Source organism: Saccostrea echinata, unplaced genomic scaffold (assembly GCF_033153115.1).
Source record: "Saccostrea echinata isolate AGI-Se365-2 ecotype Australia unplaced genomic scaffold, CSIRO_AGI_Sech_v1 ptg000010l, whole genome shotgun sequence".
Taxonomy (NCBI): Eukaryota; Metazoa; Mollusca; class Bivalvia; order Ostreida; family Ostreidae; genus Saccostrea; species Saccostrea echinata.
Window position 1 is genome coordinate 13,340,278 of NW_026889759.1, and position 19,737 is coordinate 13,360,014.

At 34.3% G+C, this 19,737-nt stretch overlaps 1 protein-coding gene across 1 annotated transcript; it reads left to right on the top strand.

The window, feature by feature from the left end:
* The first annotated feature begins 529 nt into the window (after window positions 1-529).
* Window positions 530-18,573, top strand: LOC133184440 (GTP-binding protein 1-like). The gene is made up of 11 exons (XM_061319523.1): window positions 530-674; window positions 3,378-3,520; window positions 3,698-3,806; window positions 6,144-6,324; window positions 6,708-6,954; window positions 7,162-7,257; window positions 7,373-7,611; window positions 9,197-9,341; window positions 9,705-9,887; window positions 12,312-12,447; window positions 17,590-18,573. The coding sequence occupies exons 2-11, from the start codon at window positions 3,431-3,433 to the stop codon at window positions 17,985-17,987; spliced, it is 1,824 nt and encodes a 607-aa protein (XP_061175507.1). The 5' UTR covers window positions 530-674; window positions 3,378-3,430; the 3' UTR covers window positions 17,988-18,573.
* The last annotated feature ends 1,164 nt before the right edge of the window (window positions 18,574-19,737 follow it).

Below are 19,737 nucleotides of genomic sequence, written 5' to 3' on the forward strand. Positions count from 1 at the left end.
AACAATGCATTATGCAAAATCAGCCTCATAACACAGACTTTATACAGATGGCGGGCAAAGTGATGAGTGTAATTCAATCTGTTTTGACAGGCATAACCCCCCCCCCCCCCAAAAAAAAAAAAAAAAACAAAAAACATATTTGTATTTATGAGATCTGCATGTGTATTTTTAGCTGCACTTTAAACCATAGTTACATGAAGTATGAAGTGTAAGTAGAAATCAGATATTCATTCTTAAATTCACATAAGGTCAATATTCATTTGTTAGCAGTTCTCAACCTATGCCATTAGCAGCTAGATTATAAGTTTGATGGAGAGACTTTTTTCTTTTGTCTCTTCAAAAATTAGTTTTTCTGCCTCAAGTCATGAAGCATTTGTCTATTTAAGGATCAGATGAAACTGATCAAAATAGGTAAAGTATCAAAGCTAATATTTAGTTTTTGTGTTTTCATCATCTACCCTTTGAAGGAGATAGTATGCAAGTTTCTACTTTTACCCCGTGCCTCATCCGGATTTATTGGACATTGACGATTCGAAAATTAGACTTTGCTGATGACATGGTGGTGCAACTACAATCTAACGAAAGCAAAATATTTATTGGAATCTGGCCATATTCACCGAATTTCGACGCTATTGCATCATATATTTGAATGCATATAAAGTATATGTAGAAAGGTACGATGTAATTTTTCGCACTACTTAGAATGCATCTGTTCAAAGTAGGGGTTTATCTGTTTTTCCTTCCAAAGTTTCATTGGAGTCGAATTAAACTCTTCAAAAGAAATTTCATAACATAAGGCACATAATGTGATAAAAGCGGATTAATTAATTGAAAGTGATCAGGGACCCAGGCGAGGATAAACGAATCTGTGGTTCTTTTTCCTCGTTTCTATACAAACTGTTCAGTACCGGTGAGTTACACTTAATTTGCGTGATATATTATCATGATTATAGTTAGAATACTCTAGACAAACCCTCACCACAGTGAAAATACGTACCATATAGTTGCAATGTAGCAAAATAGAGTGGATCTTCGTATTTCAAATACAAAGAAAAAAATTATTTTGTGTTTGAAGAATACAAAAGGAGTTATACTAAAAATAAGGCCACAATTAAAATATTGTTGGTTTGGCGTTGCCGACTTAGTCTTTATACGTTTGGGTCGGTAGGTAGGGAAAATATTTTTTTTAATTTAAATTTCAGAAATGGTACATGTTGTTAGTATCCGAACGCCGTGGGTTTCCGATAGTTTAACAACAACCACAGTCCGAATTGATTTTCAGATTTGTCATTGATTTTCAAACCCTATTAGATTTAAACCTTTAATATACGTAGTATTAAAAATCACTGACATTAAATTTTTGTAAATTCGAATCATGTGCACGAATCCAAGCATGGCAGCTAGACTAGCAAATTGGACAGGACATTGTACCATGAAATTTCTATTTCGAAGTGGTATATCTTATTCATCAGTTTACTTTTAAAAACCACATTACCACAGAGAGTCATGCCATCAACTTCTGTTATACCGAGTTTACATTTTACCGCTTTCGACAGCCATGCTTGGATTCGTGATACGCATTAATTCAACATCACATAGACGCTTATAAATGAAAACTGTTTGATCAATCAAGCGTTTACATGATTCTTTCCCATTCTGTTTATATTACACAAACGTACAAACACCTAAATCCGGATGAATATAACGAAATAAAAATTATGATCAGTATCTGTTGAAAAAATTCTTCGGACCGCACCGATTTATGTGAGTCGGCCGGCAACGCCAAACAAAGCTAATTTTATTTTTGGCCTAAGTACCAATTTTTTATGAGCTTGTACATGTTATATGTATATGCCTTCTACCCTAAAAAATAATACAAATAAAAATAAAAAGTAGGAGGTATCGTTTGGGCTTTATTGTGCCCCAAAAATTCAATGTTTTCAAAAAAGATATAAAATTGGCTTCAATATGAGTTGAGAATATGAATGTGATGAATCAGGAAAGAATACGGCATGAAGGAGAACCATTCTGGAAATATGATGTCACTATTTTGGTAAATTCTAAGTTTTAAATGGAAAAAACCCTCAAAATGACTCATTTCTAAGGTTATTTTTCTTAAAAATAGTGTCCACAGTCGTCACCCACTTTAATTTCAAATATGTTGTGTAAAATCCTTTGAAAAACCACATTTCTCAAAATCTTTGGGGTGATACATTCTCACTATTATCTGAAAGAAAAGGCCACTGAAAATTTTTGTCTTAAATTCTGCATGTTCAAATACAAAAGTTCACAACGTTAAAATTAGCATGTAGGAGGTCATATGAGAAAAACAATTTGTATGTTCTAACTGCAAGGAATTTCATCAGAAAAGCATTAGTTTTTATTTCTTACATCACTTTCATATTTTAAAAAAATACAGGGCTAGATTTGTATGGAAACAGGACCTTGTTCTTCAACTCATTTTCTCAACATTTTTTTGTTTCTGACTTCAGCACCAATATGAATTTAACTGTAGATCAAAATACACAACCTAAAGAGTACTGATATAGGATAATGCCAGGGACTGTTACATACTTATATAAATAAATATATTAAAGGCGGAGTTGGGAATCTCTCTTATTTATGTCTCTGATGTTTCAGGAGTATTGATCGTAACAATTACATGTTATACAATACACAGTAACACTTGTATACAATACACAGTAACACTTGTATACTGTACGAACATAATTATATACTAAATGTTGCATAGCACACAGGTTGGGGACCGTTTGCAATTTGGGCAAAATCATGAATAAGTGCTATCAGTATTTATGCATTATATCTGTATAGAATTGGATTTTGATGGTATTCATAAGCTAGACGTGAACAAAGGAATCAAAGTTTAAAACAAAAAAAATTAATCCTGTTGAAATTAGTACATAGGCAGTATTTGTATTCCACAATTTCTTTGTAGTGTACGTTGGTTATGAAATTTTGCATTTCCTGTAACAGTGAAAGACAATGAAATGACTTCACAGTGATCAACTGTTTGAGAAATTCAAAATATACATACATTGAAAATGAATTTCAAAGATCAATTTAAAATGCATGTTTCAAGCTAAAAAAGAATTCAAGTGTAAGCTTTTAGAATGTTAGTAATAGTCTTGCATACATTTTTTCATTATCTGCAAATTTGATGCACATGTGCCTAGTGTAATATTATGATACCAGTGCAATTTGAAAAATCCTTTATTGGTTCAAAAGCAGGATGTAGTACGATGTATTAGTATGGCCTATTACTGAAGCTGCATCTCATGTAGTACATAGGAAAAGATATGACTGCTGAAATTAGATGTACCTTTAGTATTTACTTACTCAAGGTTTTGATATTACAGAATAACCTGTACAGCTTAAGTCATTGACTGTTAAGGAGATAAAGATCTGTAAAATGGCAGCCAGAGTGGAGATGGAGAATGGGGAGAATTTATTTTCTCCGGAGGAAGAAAAAGATGTGGATATGTCCTCTGTTGTTGGCAAGGTTAGTTACCGGCACTTTGTTTGTGCTGATTTGCAGATAAGCTATCTCATAATTTTAATTGGCTTATTTTAAAAGTTTTTTACTTCTTGCTTTGAAGTTTTGCCTTTATTGTATAATATGATGACATGTTTGAAACTGTTAAATTCATTTTTTTTAAATTGAAACATTTTTCTAAAGGCACATTTAGTAAGTCCAAACAACGAGGAATATGACATCATTGTGGACACAATTAAAGAAAGACTTGATGAAGGACAGGGAGAAACTATCTATGAAATTGGGACTGGAGGTAAAATTGGTTAAGACTTGTTTTTAGCTCACCTGAGCTGAAAGCTCAAGTGAGCTTTTCTGATCACCTGTTCTCCATCGTCTGTCTGTCCATCTGTAAACTTTTCACATTTTCAACTTCTTCTCAAGAACCACTGGGCCAATTAAAACCAAAGTTGTTACAAAGCATCCTTGGGTGAAGAGGAGTTGTTAAGATGAAGGGCCAAGTCCCCTTCCAAGGGGAGATATCAAGGAAAGACAAAAATAGGATGGGGTCATTAAAAAATCTTCTTCTCAAGAACCACTGGGCCAGAAAAGCTGAAACTTATGTGGAAGCCTCCTGAGGTAGTGTAGATTCTAAATTGTTCAAATCATCATCATCCCCCCCCCCCCCCCCCCCCCCCCGGTAGGGTGGAGCCAAAATAGGGAACCAACGTTTTACATTGAAATGTATAGGAAAAATCTTTTTCTCAAGAACCACTTGGCAAAAAAAAGCTGAAACTTATATGAAAGCCTACTGAGGTAGTGTAGTCAAGTTTTGCATCAAATATATAGGAAAAATCTTTAAAAATCTTCTTTTCAAGACCACTGGGCCAGAAAAGCTGAAACTTATGTGGAGGCTTTCTTAGGTAGTGTAGATTCTAAATTGTTCAAATCCTAGATCCCGGGGTTAGGGTGGGGCCAAAATAGGGAATCAAAAGTTTTACATTGAAATACATGTATATAGGAAAAATCTTTAAAAATCTTCTTTTCAAGAACTACTGGGCCAGAGAAGCTGCAATTTATGTGGAAGCCTCCTGAGCTAGTGTAGATTCTAAATTGTTCAATTCATAGCCCCGGGGGTAGGATGGTGCCACAATAGCAATCGAAGTTTTACATTTACCATTTTGTAAGCTCAGTGCTCAGAGTACCTATAGTTCTATTTAAAATGGTACCAGGCTTATTGCTTTAATTAAATGTTGTTTCCCCTGAAATCTTCAACTCTGTTAACAATAACTTGTACTGGGATAAATCCTGATGCTATGAAAGTAAATTGATGACTGTTTAAAATATATATATATGTATATGCACCCAATTACAAATTTTGTTACTTATTAGACAACTATGTTTAGGTTACTTTGAGCAACTGAGGCATTTACTGAAATTTATAATAAACAACAAGAAATTCAGATTTAAAAATTTATGCTTGAATATTGTCCTTTTGTTACAAGGTATATAATTATTTTATAGTTATAAATTGATAACATTGTAACAAAACTGATTTTTTTTTTTCAAGCGTTGAACTGAAATTTACTGAATGCTCCCTTTTATTCAGTAGATGTAGTAACTGAGACAGTAACAATCAGATTTTAATGACATCAGTGAAAAAGAAAATGTGGATTACTTTTTATTACACAGACATTTTCTAACTCAAAAGCAGTCTATATCTTAAGGACATTGGCAAGGTTCCTGGTTATCGTATAGAATTTTTCAAGAACTCTTGAGTAGGTTTAATTGTACTAAACAGGCTATATTCTGGATCGTTTAACCTATGAAGCCAACCTTCTTTTTTAAATTTTGTCAAATCAGTGGTTTTACAATTCTCAATGCATTTCCTATGTAAAATGTTGATAAAAGGGACCTACATAATTTTTCACGATAATATTTCTCCAAAACCCACTTATTTCATATAGTTTTTGTATCATATACATTATTGTATCTTCATTTCCTATGAATTCTAGATATTTTGGCTGAAAATGTATATAAAGAAACAAGACATGGACATACCTGCAGCGATCATGTATTTTTGAGTTGCTTCCCTTAACAGCTAAAATTGGTCAAGAGACTGGTTCGTTGTTTCTGTGATGTAATTGACTGAATTGATGAAACACATTGTCATAAAAATATTTGCATTTTTTTTTTAACTTTTTTATTCGTAGTTTCTAAACGTTGCTACCTTCACACCTAAGAACTGTTCTCACTCGGCCTACCTTTCAGATGTCACATCTTTGCCCTTCCCAGTATACGCGCTGAGCATAACTATGGTAAATGATGACCTGTTGACTCTTTGTCCCTGAATACAATGTACAACAACGCCTTTATTACTTTTCTTTCTTGCTGTGTAGATGATTCTACCCGTTGACGGAGGTAAACGTGCTTTTGTTTACCTCTGTAAACATACGCTTTATTGGTTTTCACCGCTTATAGAATTCTACACGGGAGATCACTCTCAATCACTATTTTATAAGTGAACAAACCCATGTATTAAACCTTTTTTCTCCAGAAAACCCTGACTTGCCAATGTCCTTAAACTTGAAGTTCAGAACTGAAATGTTGTTTCTGCTTTAATTCTCCTTTAACTGTATTTTGTGACTTGCAGAGGGGGATTCTCCAGGTCTCTCACCAGAGGACATGCAGGCATCCATAGCTACACTTAAAAGCATAGCAGAATCTCTAAACTTAGAAATGGTGCAGCTACGTGAGAGAAAAGAGGGAGAGGGGCTGGTGACTGAGTATTTACTGAGAAAGACATTAGATAATGATGACTTCATGGAAGTCAGGTAAGAGTTGTTTCCCTTAAAAATCTTAGTAAAGAGTAGAAAGATGTCAAGACATCCATTGAATCATATCTTATTGTTGATTTTATGCAGAGTTGTTTCTTTTATGGGTGCATTTATATTTATTACTGATAATGAATCAGGCAAACAATGTATGAATCATAGAACCAAACAAGTTGCAATTTGTAGCGGGGGCACCATTTTAGATTCATTTGCAATAGATCTATCTGCCATCCTGGGTAGTATGTGACTCGCATGGATATAAGCTCTGGTCTTTCGTGAATGATCTGAATTTTTTAATAGGATTTCCACATTCAAAATCTTTCTAAAATTCATCGCCAAGATTTCTTTAAAGTACAATCTCCGTATTCATGTTTGTTTTATAGGGTGGCAGTTGTTGGCAATGTAGATGCAGGAAAAAGTACATTACTGGGAGTTTTGACTCATGGTGACCTTGACAATGGACGTGGCATGGCCAGACAGAGACTCTTTCGACACAAACATGAGATGGAATCAGGGCGTACCAGCAGTGTGGGCAATGATATTCTGGGATTTGATGCAGCTGGACATGTTGTAAACAAACCTGATCATGGAAACCTAGACTGGATCAAAATTTGTGAAAAGTCTTCAAAGGTAATAATGCTTCATTAAATAACTCTGTTATATTGAACTGTAAACTTTACAATCAAGCAATGCAATAAAATCTTATGCACAAGTTTTATGCATTCAACATTTACATCTTTTAAGAATTATTTCTTTGTTCAAAAATTATATTGAAGACAGCATATGTTTATGAAATTATGAAATGGATTTAAGTTTATGGTGTCGGTTAAATTACAGGTAATCACATTTATTGACTTAGCGGGTCATGAAAAGTATCTAAAGACCACAGTGTTTGGGATGACAGGACATGCACCAGACTTTGCCATGTTAATGGTTAGTACGCGTATTTTGAGAAGTGTTGAACCAGTGCATTGTGTTTGTGTTGAAGAGTTTTTGCTTAGTGCACATAAAGGGATGCCTGTACTAATAACTGCTGGTTGATTTGCAGGTTGGATCCAATGCTGGTGTCATAGGAATGACCAAGGAGCACCTGGGTCTGGCTCTGGCCTTAAATGTCCCTGTATTTGTTGTTGTGACAAAAATTGACATGTGTCCTCCAAATGTACTACAGGAGACTTTAAAAATGTTACAGAGGATTCTCAAGTCCCCGGGGTGCAGGAAGATCCCAGTTATTGTACAAAACACAGATGATGTTGTATGTTCAGCAACTAATTTCACATCTGAAAGGTATGTCATGAAAAGAAATGTCAGTTTTCCTGAAATTTAACTGTTTTCATATGCATATCTTTTTTAAGTATGAAGGTAATCCAGTGTAGTTTTGCATTGAAGTGAAAGTATGGTAGAAACTGTATCTCAAGTAGTTTATTTGCATTATCCTTCACAAGGCCACCATGATAAATTTTAAATGATAGAATTGTGGTCTGCCTCTTTTGAGGTCTCATTGGTTATTGTGCAGTTATTTATGGCATATTGTAGCTGTCTTGTGTGTCCTGTTTTGTCTATCCATCATACATACATGTAAAAGATTTTAATTTTTGAATTTATAAAAGTTGCAGTCATGAATAAAGTTTCTAAAAACTTTATCAAACTTCAAGGTTATTAAGGTCATGAGGTCAAAAGTCATAAAACATTCTGAAAGGTTAAGTGTGAAATTCTTATCTCCTCTTGTTCAAAGCTGTTACGAATACATGTATTAAAATTGTTTAAAAGTAGATCAAACTTCAACGTCAAATGATACATTTGGAAAGATCTTGTCATATGTAGTTCACAAGGTTATGTCCAATGTTAAAGTTTTTGAAAAAGACGGACAGATGGATGGACAGATTGACAGAGAAATGATATTTAATGTCCCAAAGACAAATATGAATAGCTGTTTTGGAATCTATACGAACTTCTCCTCTGGGTAATAATTTGTAAAATTTTAATTTTCTTTAGTATTTCTTCATGTACTGTATAGGGGATTAATTTCACGGGTTGTAATTTTCACATTTTTCTCACCTCTGACATGATCGCGGTTTGTTGAATTCACGGAATTATATAATATTATATGTAATAAATGTTACCTCCCTTGTCTATATCCGTTTAATCCATAGCGTAGCTAGAACGATCATTGTTATGTATTCAGTTCACGAACAACAGGGTAAATTTATATAGAATAGTAAAATTTAATAATTAATTGATGATTAATTAAAACAAGTGCAGTGATTAAAATTCCTTGACTATAAATGTCGAATGACTTTCCTATATGCTATTACGTTGGGTGCATATATACACCCCACGATCTTCTTTCCATAGGGAAAAAACACTGGACCGTAATAAATGTGTTAATGTAAGTCGACGAAATAATATCCTTCCACATCTTCAGCAAGTTCGATAGTTATTTGAATGATTTTTTTTAACCAAAATGCCGATAATGCAGGTAACAAATACACATGGTAACATTAGTTACGCACGGATAATCAAAACCCATGACCCACGTGTTTTGATCGATGAAACATGTAGCGTTGGCTATTAAAACAGCTTTTTAACAAATACAGGTTATTATTTTCTGATTTGAATTAAAGTAAAGCGTGATGATTAAAATAATTGAATGACAAGTACTACTCGTAAGTACTGAAGGACCATGTACTGCACGTATATATATACCTATCGTAGTATATTCTCAAATTTCCAAATGAAACATCCGCAGTTACTGAAAACTTATTCACTGTTTCTTGAATTCACGGATTTATTAACACCGTGAATGTAGTGAATATTAATACTGCGAGTTATTTTCCCCCATACAGTACATTACACAAATTTTTTATTTCAGAATGTGTCCAATATTTCAAGTGTCAAATGTAACAGGAGAAAACCTTGATTTGTTAAAAATGTTCCTTAATCTGTTATCGACACGATTAAAATCTGAAACCTCAGCACCAGCAGAATTCCAAATAGATGACACATTCTCAGTACCGGTGGGTATTGTGTGAATTTAAGACTGAGTTAAGATGTACATGTAATGTACTTTACCCATAGCTACTTAATTCTGTACAGTATATTTCATAATTTAATCAATTGATTAGTCAAAATGATTCAAGTTTATGCAGATATTTTAGCATATTAGGGAAAGTTTTTCCTTACGAAAATCTGATATTGAATTAAGTTGTTAATTTATGAGAGAACAACCTACTAAGGAATTACAGAAATAAATTCTCTTGTTTTTTACCTGTTGAATACATATACCTACAGTTCACAGTAAATAAAAAATTCCACATATGTATTTATCATTTTTATTTGTTGAAGTTTGAAAGAAATCTAATTGCTTGACTCTGTAACAGGGTGTTGGAACCGTTGTATCAGGGACTCTACTTCAGGGTATGATTAAATTGAATGACACCTTACTACTGGGACCTGATGCCCTTGGGCATTTTCAGCCAATCACTGTCAAGAGCATTCATCGTAAACGTATGCCAGTAAGAGAGGTCAAAGGAGGTCAAACAGCATCATTCTCACTTAAAAAGGTAAGAAGTAATCATTATAGAATATAATCATAAGAAATACAAAATTTGCATGGATTAATTGAAGTGTTTATGTCATTACAGTGAAACCTGTCTGACATTCACTAGATCAAAAATATTTTGTGCCGCAATGGACAGGTGTCTGATTGCACAGTGTAAAGAACATAGAAAATACTAGTAGTTAAGTGGGAATAAAAATGAAGGTTGGACTGTACAGTGTAATGGATTGCAGAGTGTCAGATTAGACAGTTTTTAGCTCACCTCAACGAAGATGGGGGAGCTTATGTAATACCCTCGGCGTCGGCGTCCTAGGTTAAGGTTTTTGGAGCAGTTTTCTTTTCAAGTACTTCTATAGCCTATATTAGTCAGAGATGCATGGAGGATACTTCTAGTGTGTTTTATTGTACCAGTCAAGGTTTCAGATGCTGCAATTTCAGCTAAAGAATGACCAGGTTAATGTTTTTGGAGCAGGATAAAGTTTTTGGAGCAGGTCTCATTTCCAAGTAACTATAAGCCCTATATTGACCAAACTTGCATGGATGATACATCTAAGGATGCACACTACTGAACTTGCTTCGGATGCTGGATCTGACCTACATTTTCTGGATGAGTGACTAGGTTAAAGTTTTTGGAGTAGATTTCATTTCCAAGTAACTATAAGCCCTATATTGACCAAACTTGCATGGATGATACATCTAAGGATGCACACTACTTGACTTGCTTCGGATGCTGGATCTGACCTATATTTTCTGGATGAGTGACTAGGTTAAGGTTTTTGGAGCAGATCTCATTTCCAAGTAACTATAAGCCCTATACTGACCAAACTTGCATGGATGATACATCTAAGGATGCACACTACTGGACTTGCTTCGGATGCTGAATCTGAACTATATTTTATGGATGAGTGACCAGGTTAAACTTTTGAGAGCAGATTTCATTTCCAAGTAACTATAAGCCCTATATTGACCAAACTTGCATGGATGATACATCTAAGGATGCACACTACTTGACTTGCTTCGGATGCTGGATCTGACCTATATTTTCTGGATGAGTGACTAGGTTAAGGTTTTTGGAGCAGATCTCATTTCCAAGTAACTATAAGCCCTATATTGACCAATCTTGCATGGATGATACATCTAAGGATGCACACTACTGGACTTGCTTCGGATGCTGAATCTGACCTATATTTTATGGATGAGTGACCAGGTTAAAGTTTTTAGAGCAGATGTCATTTCCAAGTATCTATAAGCCCTATATTGACCAAACTTGCATGGATGATACATCTAAGGATGTACACTACTGGACTTGCTTCGGATGCTGGATCTGACCTACATTTTCCAGATGAGTGACTAGGTTAAAGTTTTTGGAGTAGATCTCATTTCCAAGTAACTATAAGCCCTATATTGACCAAACTTGCATGGATGATACATCTAAGGATGCACACTACTGGACTTGCTTCGGATGCTGGATCTGACCTACATTTTCGGGATGAGTGACTAGATTAAAGTTTTTGGAGCAGATGTCATTTCCAAGTATCTATAAACCCTATATTGACCAAACTTGCATGGATGATACATCTAAGGATGTACACTACTGGACTTGCTTCGGATGCTGGATCTGACCTATATTTTACGGATGAGTAACCAGGTTGAAGTTTTTGGAGCAGATCTCATTTCCAAGTAACTGCAAGCCCTATATTGACTAAACTTGCATGGATGATACATCTAAGGATGTACACTACTGGATTTGCTTCGGATGCTGAATCTGACCTATATTTTATGGATGAGTGACCAGGTTAAAGTTTTTGGAGCAGATGTCATTTCCAAGTAACTATAAACCCTATATTGACCAAACTTGCATGGATGATACATCTAAGGATGCACACTACTGGATTTGCTTCGGATGCTGGATCTGAGTTACATTTGAGTTACATTGAGTGACCAGGTTAAGGTTTTTGGAGCAGATCTCATTTCCAAGTAACTATAAGGCCTATCTGAACCAAACTTGCATGGATGATGCATCAAGGGACGAACAATCTCAAAACTTGCCTCGGATGCTGGATTTGACTTACATTTTCTGGATGAGTGACTAGTTTTAAGTTTTCAGATAAGTCTATTCCCAAGTAACTGCAAGCCCTATCAGACCAAAATTGCATAAATGTTATACTAGGGATGCACACTCCTAGATTATTAGTTTAGTGTGGGACTTTACCTTACTTAAAGACAACATTCGTTGAGGTGAGCTCTGTAATTTCTGATTACCTATGTTTACTCTGTTGATTTCTTTTCTGACTAAAGAATAACATTTGTTACAAATATGGTGAAAGAATTTCATAAGAATTGGAAAATTTTATTTAAAAGATGTCAAATTGTCTTATGTTTTAAAAATGTGCAGTCTTTATTATTAATTTTTATGTGTTTTGTCCAGGTAAAAAGGTCATCAATACGAAAAGGAATGGTGATGGTTTCTCAAAAACTAGAACCAAAGGCTTGCTGGGAGTTTGAAGGAGAGATTTTAGTTTTACATCATCCGACAACAATAAGTGTGCGGTACCAGGCTATGGGTAAGATTTTATCTCAGCTACTGACCAGGGTACAAAATTCCTGTCCAAGATTAGTTCCACTTTATTTACATTACAGGATATGTAGCATTATGGTCAAAGACTAAAATATAAAACCATAATGCTACAGTTCTGCAGCTATATTTATATGTAAGCATCTTCAGGTAGTCATTTAAGTTTAGTCAAATAATGACCCCCAGGGATGGGTTGGGGCCACAATGGGCAATGTTATACATAGGAATACATAGGATTTTTTAGCCGGGCTTTGCTGAAAGCAAAGTCCTGGCTGTAGGCATCCTGATCGACTGCCTTACTATAAATAGCACAGTTTAGAAAAGTAAACAAAAAGCCGAACAGCATCAAAGCAGACGCTTCCGATAAACAAAATAGTCACAATGAGAGATGATACGGTACTTAAACAAATATTTTTAACATCTCAATCTTTGAAAATGTTAATTGATCAATATTTTTGTTTGAAAATTAAATTGAAAGAGGAATTAGATATTTACTTTATTAGGGTAATCGTGATATACATGTAACAATTTGTGTACATGCGCTACGTTATACTGAATGCATATTGTAAGCGAACTATTTTCAATAGCGCGGGCTTTTCAACATGTTTCTATATTGAATTGTTGAAGAATTTCACATCGTTTTCGTCGATGCTGTGCGAGTGGTTATATTCTCTGTTTTATTTTTTATCAAAATAATAGATAAGTGAATTGGAATTTGAAGAATTAATATGAGTTATGCCTGAAGTCGCTTTTCAATGTATCAGTGTATCTACATGTAGTTGGCGATAAAAGTACTGTTTGTTTGAAACTAAAAGAATATCTCTAAAAATATGCGCATTACTTTAACTATTCTAAGACTGAATTGCTAGGTCAATTTTAAGTTATGAGAAAAAATTCTTATTGAATAGAAAATATGCGAGAAATCCTTGGAAATACATGTATAATTTATTAAATTTTAAAATCATAAAATATCTGCACATGTATGTTAAATGATTACCTAGTATTTTGAAATTCTTGACAATGACCATGTAAGAAAGTTCAGCTAAAACATTTAAATTGAAAAGAAATTCAGAGAAATTTTATTTTCAAAGTCTACCATGAAATTATTTCTTGACATGTAAATTATATCTTATGATTGAGTTGTCTTTTTAAAAAGCTGACACTTTAAAAAAGAGAGCGAAAATTAATTTACTTGCATTTAAGCATTTCGTTATATATTAAGAGCAATCTTGGACTTGTTCATCTTTGAATTCAGATTATTATGGAGAGGCCTGAACGTTGAATTTCCTTAGATTTGAACATTTTTAAAAGATTGGAATTAAAAAAAATATTTTCCTATGTTAGAATTATAATGATGTTTGTATGTAAATATTCCCAGGATTATTCTTACAGTCGTAATACTGGCAATGATTTCAATATATTACTCTAATAAATTAAAATTTGAATGCGTTTAAAGAAAAGGGTTTGAAAATACGGTATTGCTTCAATAATTCTGAATGCAATTAACATAACTTTCTCCTTTTAAATATAATTTCGAACAAAAATCGTTATGATGGTTAATATCTTGTGTAAAGGTGATTTAAATAAAGTTCACAATGCAATTCCATTTGGTTAATATTTTTATTAAAAACTTTTAATTTAGATGACTGGGTTAAAGATTTATATTCTGTGAGCATGTAATATGAAATAAATAAAAATGTAAATATAGAAATTTCATGTGAATATGTGTATGTATATATTGATTATTTATATCCATAAATGATCAATCAGTTAAGCATTGAAAATTTCTTTGCTTACAAATTCTGATAAATTTTTTGACAAAAGCTACATGCTTTGTTTTGTGAAAATTTTGTGGAGACTTCTCCACTTGGATTTATCTCGCATGTGCTCCCAGAGCACTTAACAGTATATTGAGCGTGCGCGCGCTTTTCAATAGAAAGTGTCTAAAAACACATACAAGCTCCCAATGGTGCTGGGAAATAAAAAAGTCGTTCATGTAAATAAATAATTTTAAAAAAATACATATAAATAAATACATATAAAAATGTTTATTAGTCTTTATCTAAGTATAACACAATATTTTTAGAAATCGTTGGTTAGTCTTTGCTTCAAAATTTCCTGTTCAGAATGAAGAGCCGACTATGAACAAGCCATAAAGACATGAATATATCATGATTTTCTCAGGCAATGACCATTTTGGTCAAACATGGAACTAGAACTAGACTCATACATGAATTCATGTCATAAAAATAGATAATTATCAATTCCGTGTAGCTGGTTTCCTAGAGGTCCAGAAATAAAGAATATTTTTCACTGATAAATACAGGCATGTAGATCGTTTTTAAAGAAGAAAAAAAAAAGGAAAACTGCCCTATTCCTTGCGAGAAGGGGTAGGGTTGGGTTCCAACTTACGTTCACATTTCGAATTTTATCAATACATTACCAAATTATCGTAATTTTAATATGCTACAGCAAAATGAAGGGTACAATCTAATTAACGATAGACCATCCATTTTGCTTTTAGTAAACCTGTCAGTCGCTCGTGACAAATACCCGGTAAATTTACGAAGAGTGAGATAAGAAGTCTAATTTAAATTCGATTGCAAAGAGTCAATCAACCTTTCAATGTTCATTTTCCGTTGTAAAAGTTTATGTTTGAAAAATGGTGACGCCCATAGCTCCCCCCCATACTATGTGCCTGTATTAATCAGCAAAACCACTCAAAGTGCACTGTCACCATGTATACCCATTGTGAGCTTAATTTTCAGAAAGGTATAAATGTATTTTCATTAAAAATATGACCAACTAAGTCCTATCTTGATTCTAAACCGTTGGGTTCTGGACCATTAATTTTAATATTGGTAGATGGGTTATTGTTAATCATAATCCTACAAACTCTACCTGTAAAATATAAATGGCCAGAAAGAAAGATTTTTAAATGTGTACTAATTTCGGAATAGATAATATACTCGAATAATTAAAGCCCGGCTTTCAGTACTTTCAGTACTTTGATTTTTAGCTCACCTGAGCTGAAAGCTCAAGTGAGCTTTTCTGATCACCCGTTGTCCGTCCGTCCGTCTGTCCGTCTGTCCGTCCGTCCGTCCGTCCGTCTGTCCGTCCGTCTGTAAACTTTTCACATTTTCAACTTCTTCTCAAGAACCACTGGGCCAATTTTAACCAAACTTGGTACAAAGTATCCTTTGGTGAAGGGGAGTGTAAATTGTTAAAATAAAGGGCCAAGTCCCCTTACAAGGGGAGATAATCAAGAAAAGACAAAAATAGGGTGGGGTCATTAAAAAATCTTCTTCTTAAGAACCACTGGGCCAGAAAAACTGAAACTTATGTGGAAACATCCTGGGGTAGTGTAGATTTTAAATTGTTAAAATCATGACCCCCGGGGGTAGGGCGGGGCCACAATAGGGAATCCAAGTTTTACATTGAAATACATAAGAAAAATCTTAAAAAATCTTCTTCTCAAGAACCACTGGGCCAGAAAAGCTGAAACTTATATGGAAGCATCCTGAGGTAGTGTAGATTCTAAATTATTCAAATCATGACCCCCGGGGGAAGGGCGGGGCCACAATAGGGAATCCAAGTTTGACATTGAAATATATAGGAAAAATCTTAAAAAATCTTCTTCTCAAGAACCACTGGGCCAGAAAAGCTGAAACTTAAATGGAAGCATCCTGAGGTAGTGTAGAATCTAAATTGTTCAAATCATGACCCCCGGGGGTAAGGCGGGGCCACAATAGGGAATCCAAGTTTGATATTGAAATATATAGGAAAAATCTTAAAAAATCTTCTTCTCCAGAACCACTGGGCCAGAAATACTGAAACTTATATGGAAGCATCCTGGGGTAGTGTAGAATCTAAATTGTTCAAATCATGACCCCCGGGGGTAGGGCGGGGCCACAGTAGGGAATCCAAGTTTGACATTGAAATATATAGGAAAAATCTTAAAAAATCTTCTTCTCAAGAACCACTAGGCCAGAAAAAGTGAAACTTATATGGAAGCATCCTGAGGTAGTGTAGATTCTAAATTGTTTAAATCATGACCCCCGGGGGTAGGGCGGGGACATAATAGGGAATTCAAGTTTTACATTGATATACAGAAGAAAAATCTTTAAAAATCTTCTTCTCAAGAACCACTGGGCCAGAAAAGCTGAAACTTATAAGGAAGCATCCTGGGGTAGTGTAGATTCTAAATTATTCAAATCTTGACCCCCGGGGGTAGGGCGGGACACAATAGGGAATCCAAGTTTTACATTGAAATATATAAGAAAAATCTTAAAAAATCTTCTTTTCAAGAACCACTGGACCAATAAAGCTGAGACATATTTGGAAGCATCCAGAGGTAGTGTAGATTCTAAATTGTTCAAATTTTGTTCCCCTGGGGTAGGGCGGGGCCACAATAGGTATATTAAAAGGGGGGAAATCTGGTAAAGAACAGCATGGCCAAAGTTACTCAGGTGAGCGATGTGGCCCATGGGCCTCTTGTTTTTAAATCTTCTTCTCAAGAACAGCAAACAGGTGAATGAGTCATATTTACATGTCTGTGGAAACATCTCTGGTAGTGTAGATTCAAATTTGTTCAAATCATGACCTCCCAGGGTAGGGTAGGGTGACAGTGGGCAATCATAATTTTACATAGTGAATATATAGGAAAAAATATTTAAAATCTTCTCAAGAACAGCAAACCCATTATTAGTTCCCTAAACGCTTGCAGATATTGAGCTGATTTTTGGTATATGAGTGTATCTTGATGAGTTACAGATCAAATTTGCATTTTGTTCCGCTTCATTGACTTTTGACAGAATTATGTCATTTTCAATTTTTAACAGGAACCAGATTACACTTGCTGGTAGGGGACTAGTATTGCTAATGCAATACTTTCCGAATGCTAGTTAGTCATATTAATGTAGAGTCATCCTCAGGTATTGTTGAAGCAAGTTTGTTCAAATCCTGTGGGGTAGGGTTGGACCACAATAGTGATTTAAGTTTTACATAACAAATTATAGGGAAAATAATTTGCTGATGAGAAACAAAAAGGCCAATGTTACTCAGGTGAGTCTTGTGGCCCATGGGCCTCACGTTTTTCAGTTCTTTATTTTATGTCAATTTTCCTTTACAGTACATGTAGGAAGTGTTCGACAAACTGCCACCATAATGAGCATGACCAAAGAACACCTACGAACAGGTGACAAGTCAATTGTGAGATTCCGCTTCATAAAGAATCCGGAGTATTTAAAGACTGACATGCGTATGGTGTTCCGAGAAGGAAGAACAAAGGCCATTGGCAACATAACAAAACTATACCCACATGTCAGTGCAGTTGCTCAGAACACTCGACAACAGCGGGCAGCCAAGAAAGCGCAGGAAGCAAACCACCAGGTCCATCCTCAAAATGAACCGCAGAAACCCAGTAAAAAACGCAGAACACGGAACAGCAGCAAAAACCTAGACATGGAGGAATCCAAAGAGAATGTTCCATCATCAAGTTCTGTTCAGGAAGTGACAGTTCAGTCATGAATCAAAACTTAGTGGGTATTCTTTTAGGTCATGTTTCTGTAAGGCAGTTAACACACCTGAAAATGCCAGAATTTCCAATATCATTTTTGCATGCTTTTGTCTTATGGCATTCATTAAGTGTTGGAGCCAAAAAAATCTTCATAAGTGAAAGACTTGCAGCTAAGCATTGTTTTTAGATTTATATCAAATCAAATTTTTATACTGCAAGATTAATCTAAGATTTTTTAAATTCATCAGTGCAATGTTTGTTATTTTTAAAGTAAGTCTGAAAGTCTAAGATGAAAATAATTTGAATGGCTTAATGTATATATGAGTTGTTTACATCAGTATTTCAGTATTTTAGTTGGTATTAAGAATTCAACTCTTTAGATTGCAAACACAGTTCTAAAATTATTCTAGATGAGTATTGAATAGAAATGTGTTTTGCATGAAATTACCTAAAACATAAGGCAGAGGATAAGTAAAGAATACAATAAAATACCTGGAATAAATTGAATTCACACTTTTCAAAATGTTAGTGTTTTTAACCTATTTTAAAAGAAGGCTGAATTTTTTAGTGGGTTTGTTAATAAAAAGATAAATCTGTTGTGTGTTGTTATGAGTAAAACTTGACATGTTGCATTGTTCAATAGACACACATTTAATTGAACTCTGGAGACCTGGGTTTGGCTTGTAGATTATGTAAAAGGGAAATCCCGGCAGTAAAAGGAATGTATGATATGGGTACTTTTTAATTCACATCAATATTATCAAAAACAACCGACTCTGAAATTAATATAAAAACATAATAAAATCAGTAGATACACATATAGCACACTTGATTGTGATAGAATTCGGCCGAGCCGAACCAAGCCGGGTAAACCCCGGTACACTCTTAGAATCAAGTGAACAGGCTCATGTAAAATGATAAAATATTGTATTTCTATCGTAAAACATTTTCTAGCATAGAAAAGGACTACACTTTTTGCAGATATGTTCATTTCACAAGCGTACCTCAATCAAAAGCTTCACGTCTTAAAACAAACAACTTTCAACACTACTATCCCCAAGGATGCCATGTTGAAGCCGCCCGAGCCTATCATATTTTTCCAGCTCAATCGGCTCACCTGGCTTGATGCGTCCGCAATACCAGCTCAGAATCAAGTGTGTTGTCGGTCATCGCCGGTTTACCCGGGCGCACTGGATAGTCAGAATCAAGTATGCTAATAGAAATCATTATTCAAATGGTGTCTAAATAACACACTACCTAGAAATTACCTATGCATTATAATGCATAAGGGATATAACTCTTACTCATTAATTACTTAATTTCACAATTGTGAAGAGTTATCTTTGAAATAATGTAATTATTCATACCAGTGTATTGAACCAAGTCCAATGACAAAGATAAAATAGTCTATGCACATGATTTTACCAATGTAACAAATTCTTCATTAAACATATAAGATAAAATATTCTTTATTTCCTCCAAATTAATGGAGAGAGTTTGTATAATCAAATAATTTACTCATGTGATAACAAAATGCAAAAAAAGGAAACATATTTTGATTAAAAGATCAAAATATTAGTACTTACATGTCTGTGTCCAGGGAAATAAAGTTCTTTGTCAGAAATATAATATGGATTGAAATACATGTATTTTATTTTTTTAGTTAACCATAGCACAACTTTCTAGATGTTTTAGACAAAAAATGAAATTTGGGATTCTACAATGTATGTGTTTGAAACAATTTTTCACAGACTATAATGC

Coding starts and splice junctions, on each gene's coding strand:
- LOC133184440 (XM_061319523.1), top strand. CDS start 3,431: ATGGCAGCCAGAGTGGAGATGGAGAATGGGGAGAATTTATTTTCTCCG. Junction 7,258..7,372: donor CAGACTTTGCCATGTTAATG/GTTAGTACGCGT, acceptor GTTGATTTGCAG/GTTGGATCCAATGCTGGTGT. Junction 7,612..9,196: donor ACTAATTTCACATCTGAAAG/GTATGTCATGAA, acceptor TTTTTATTTCAG/AATGTGTCCAATATTTCAAG.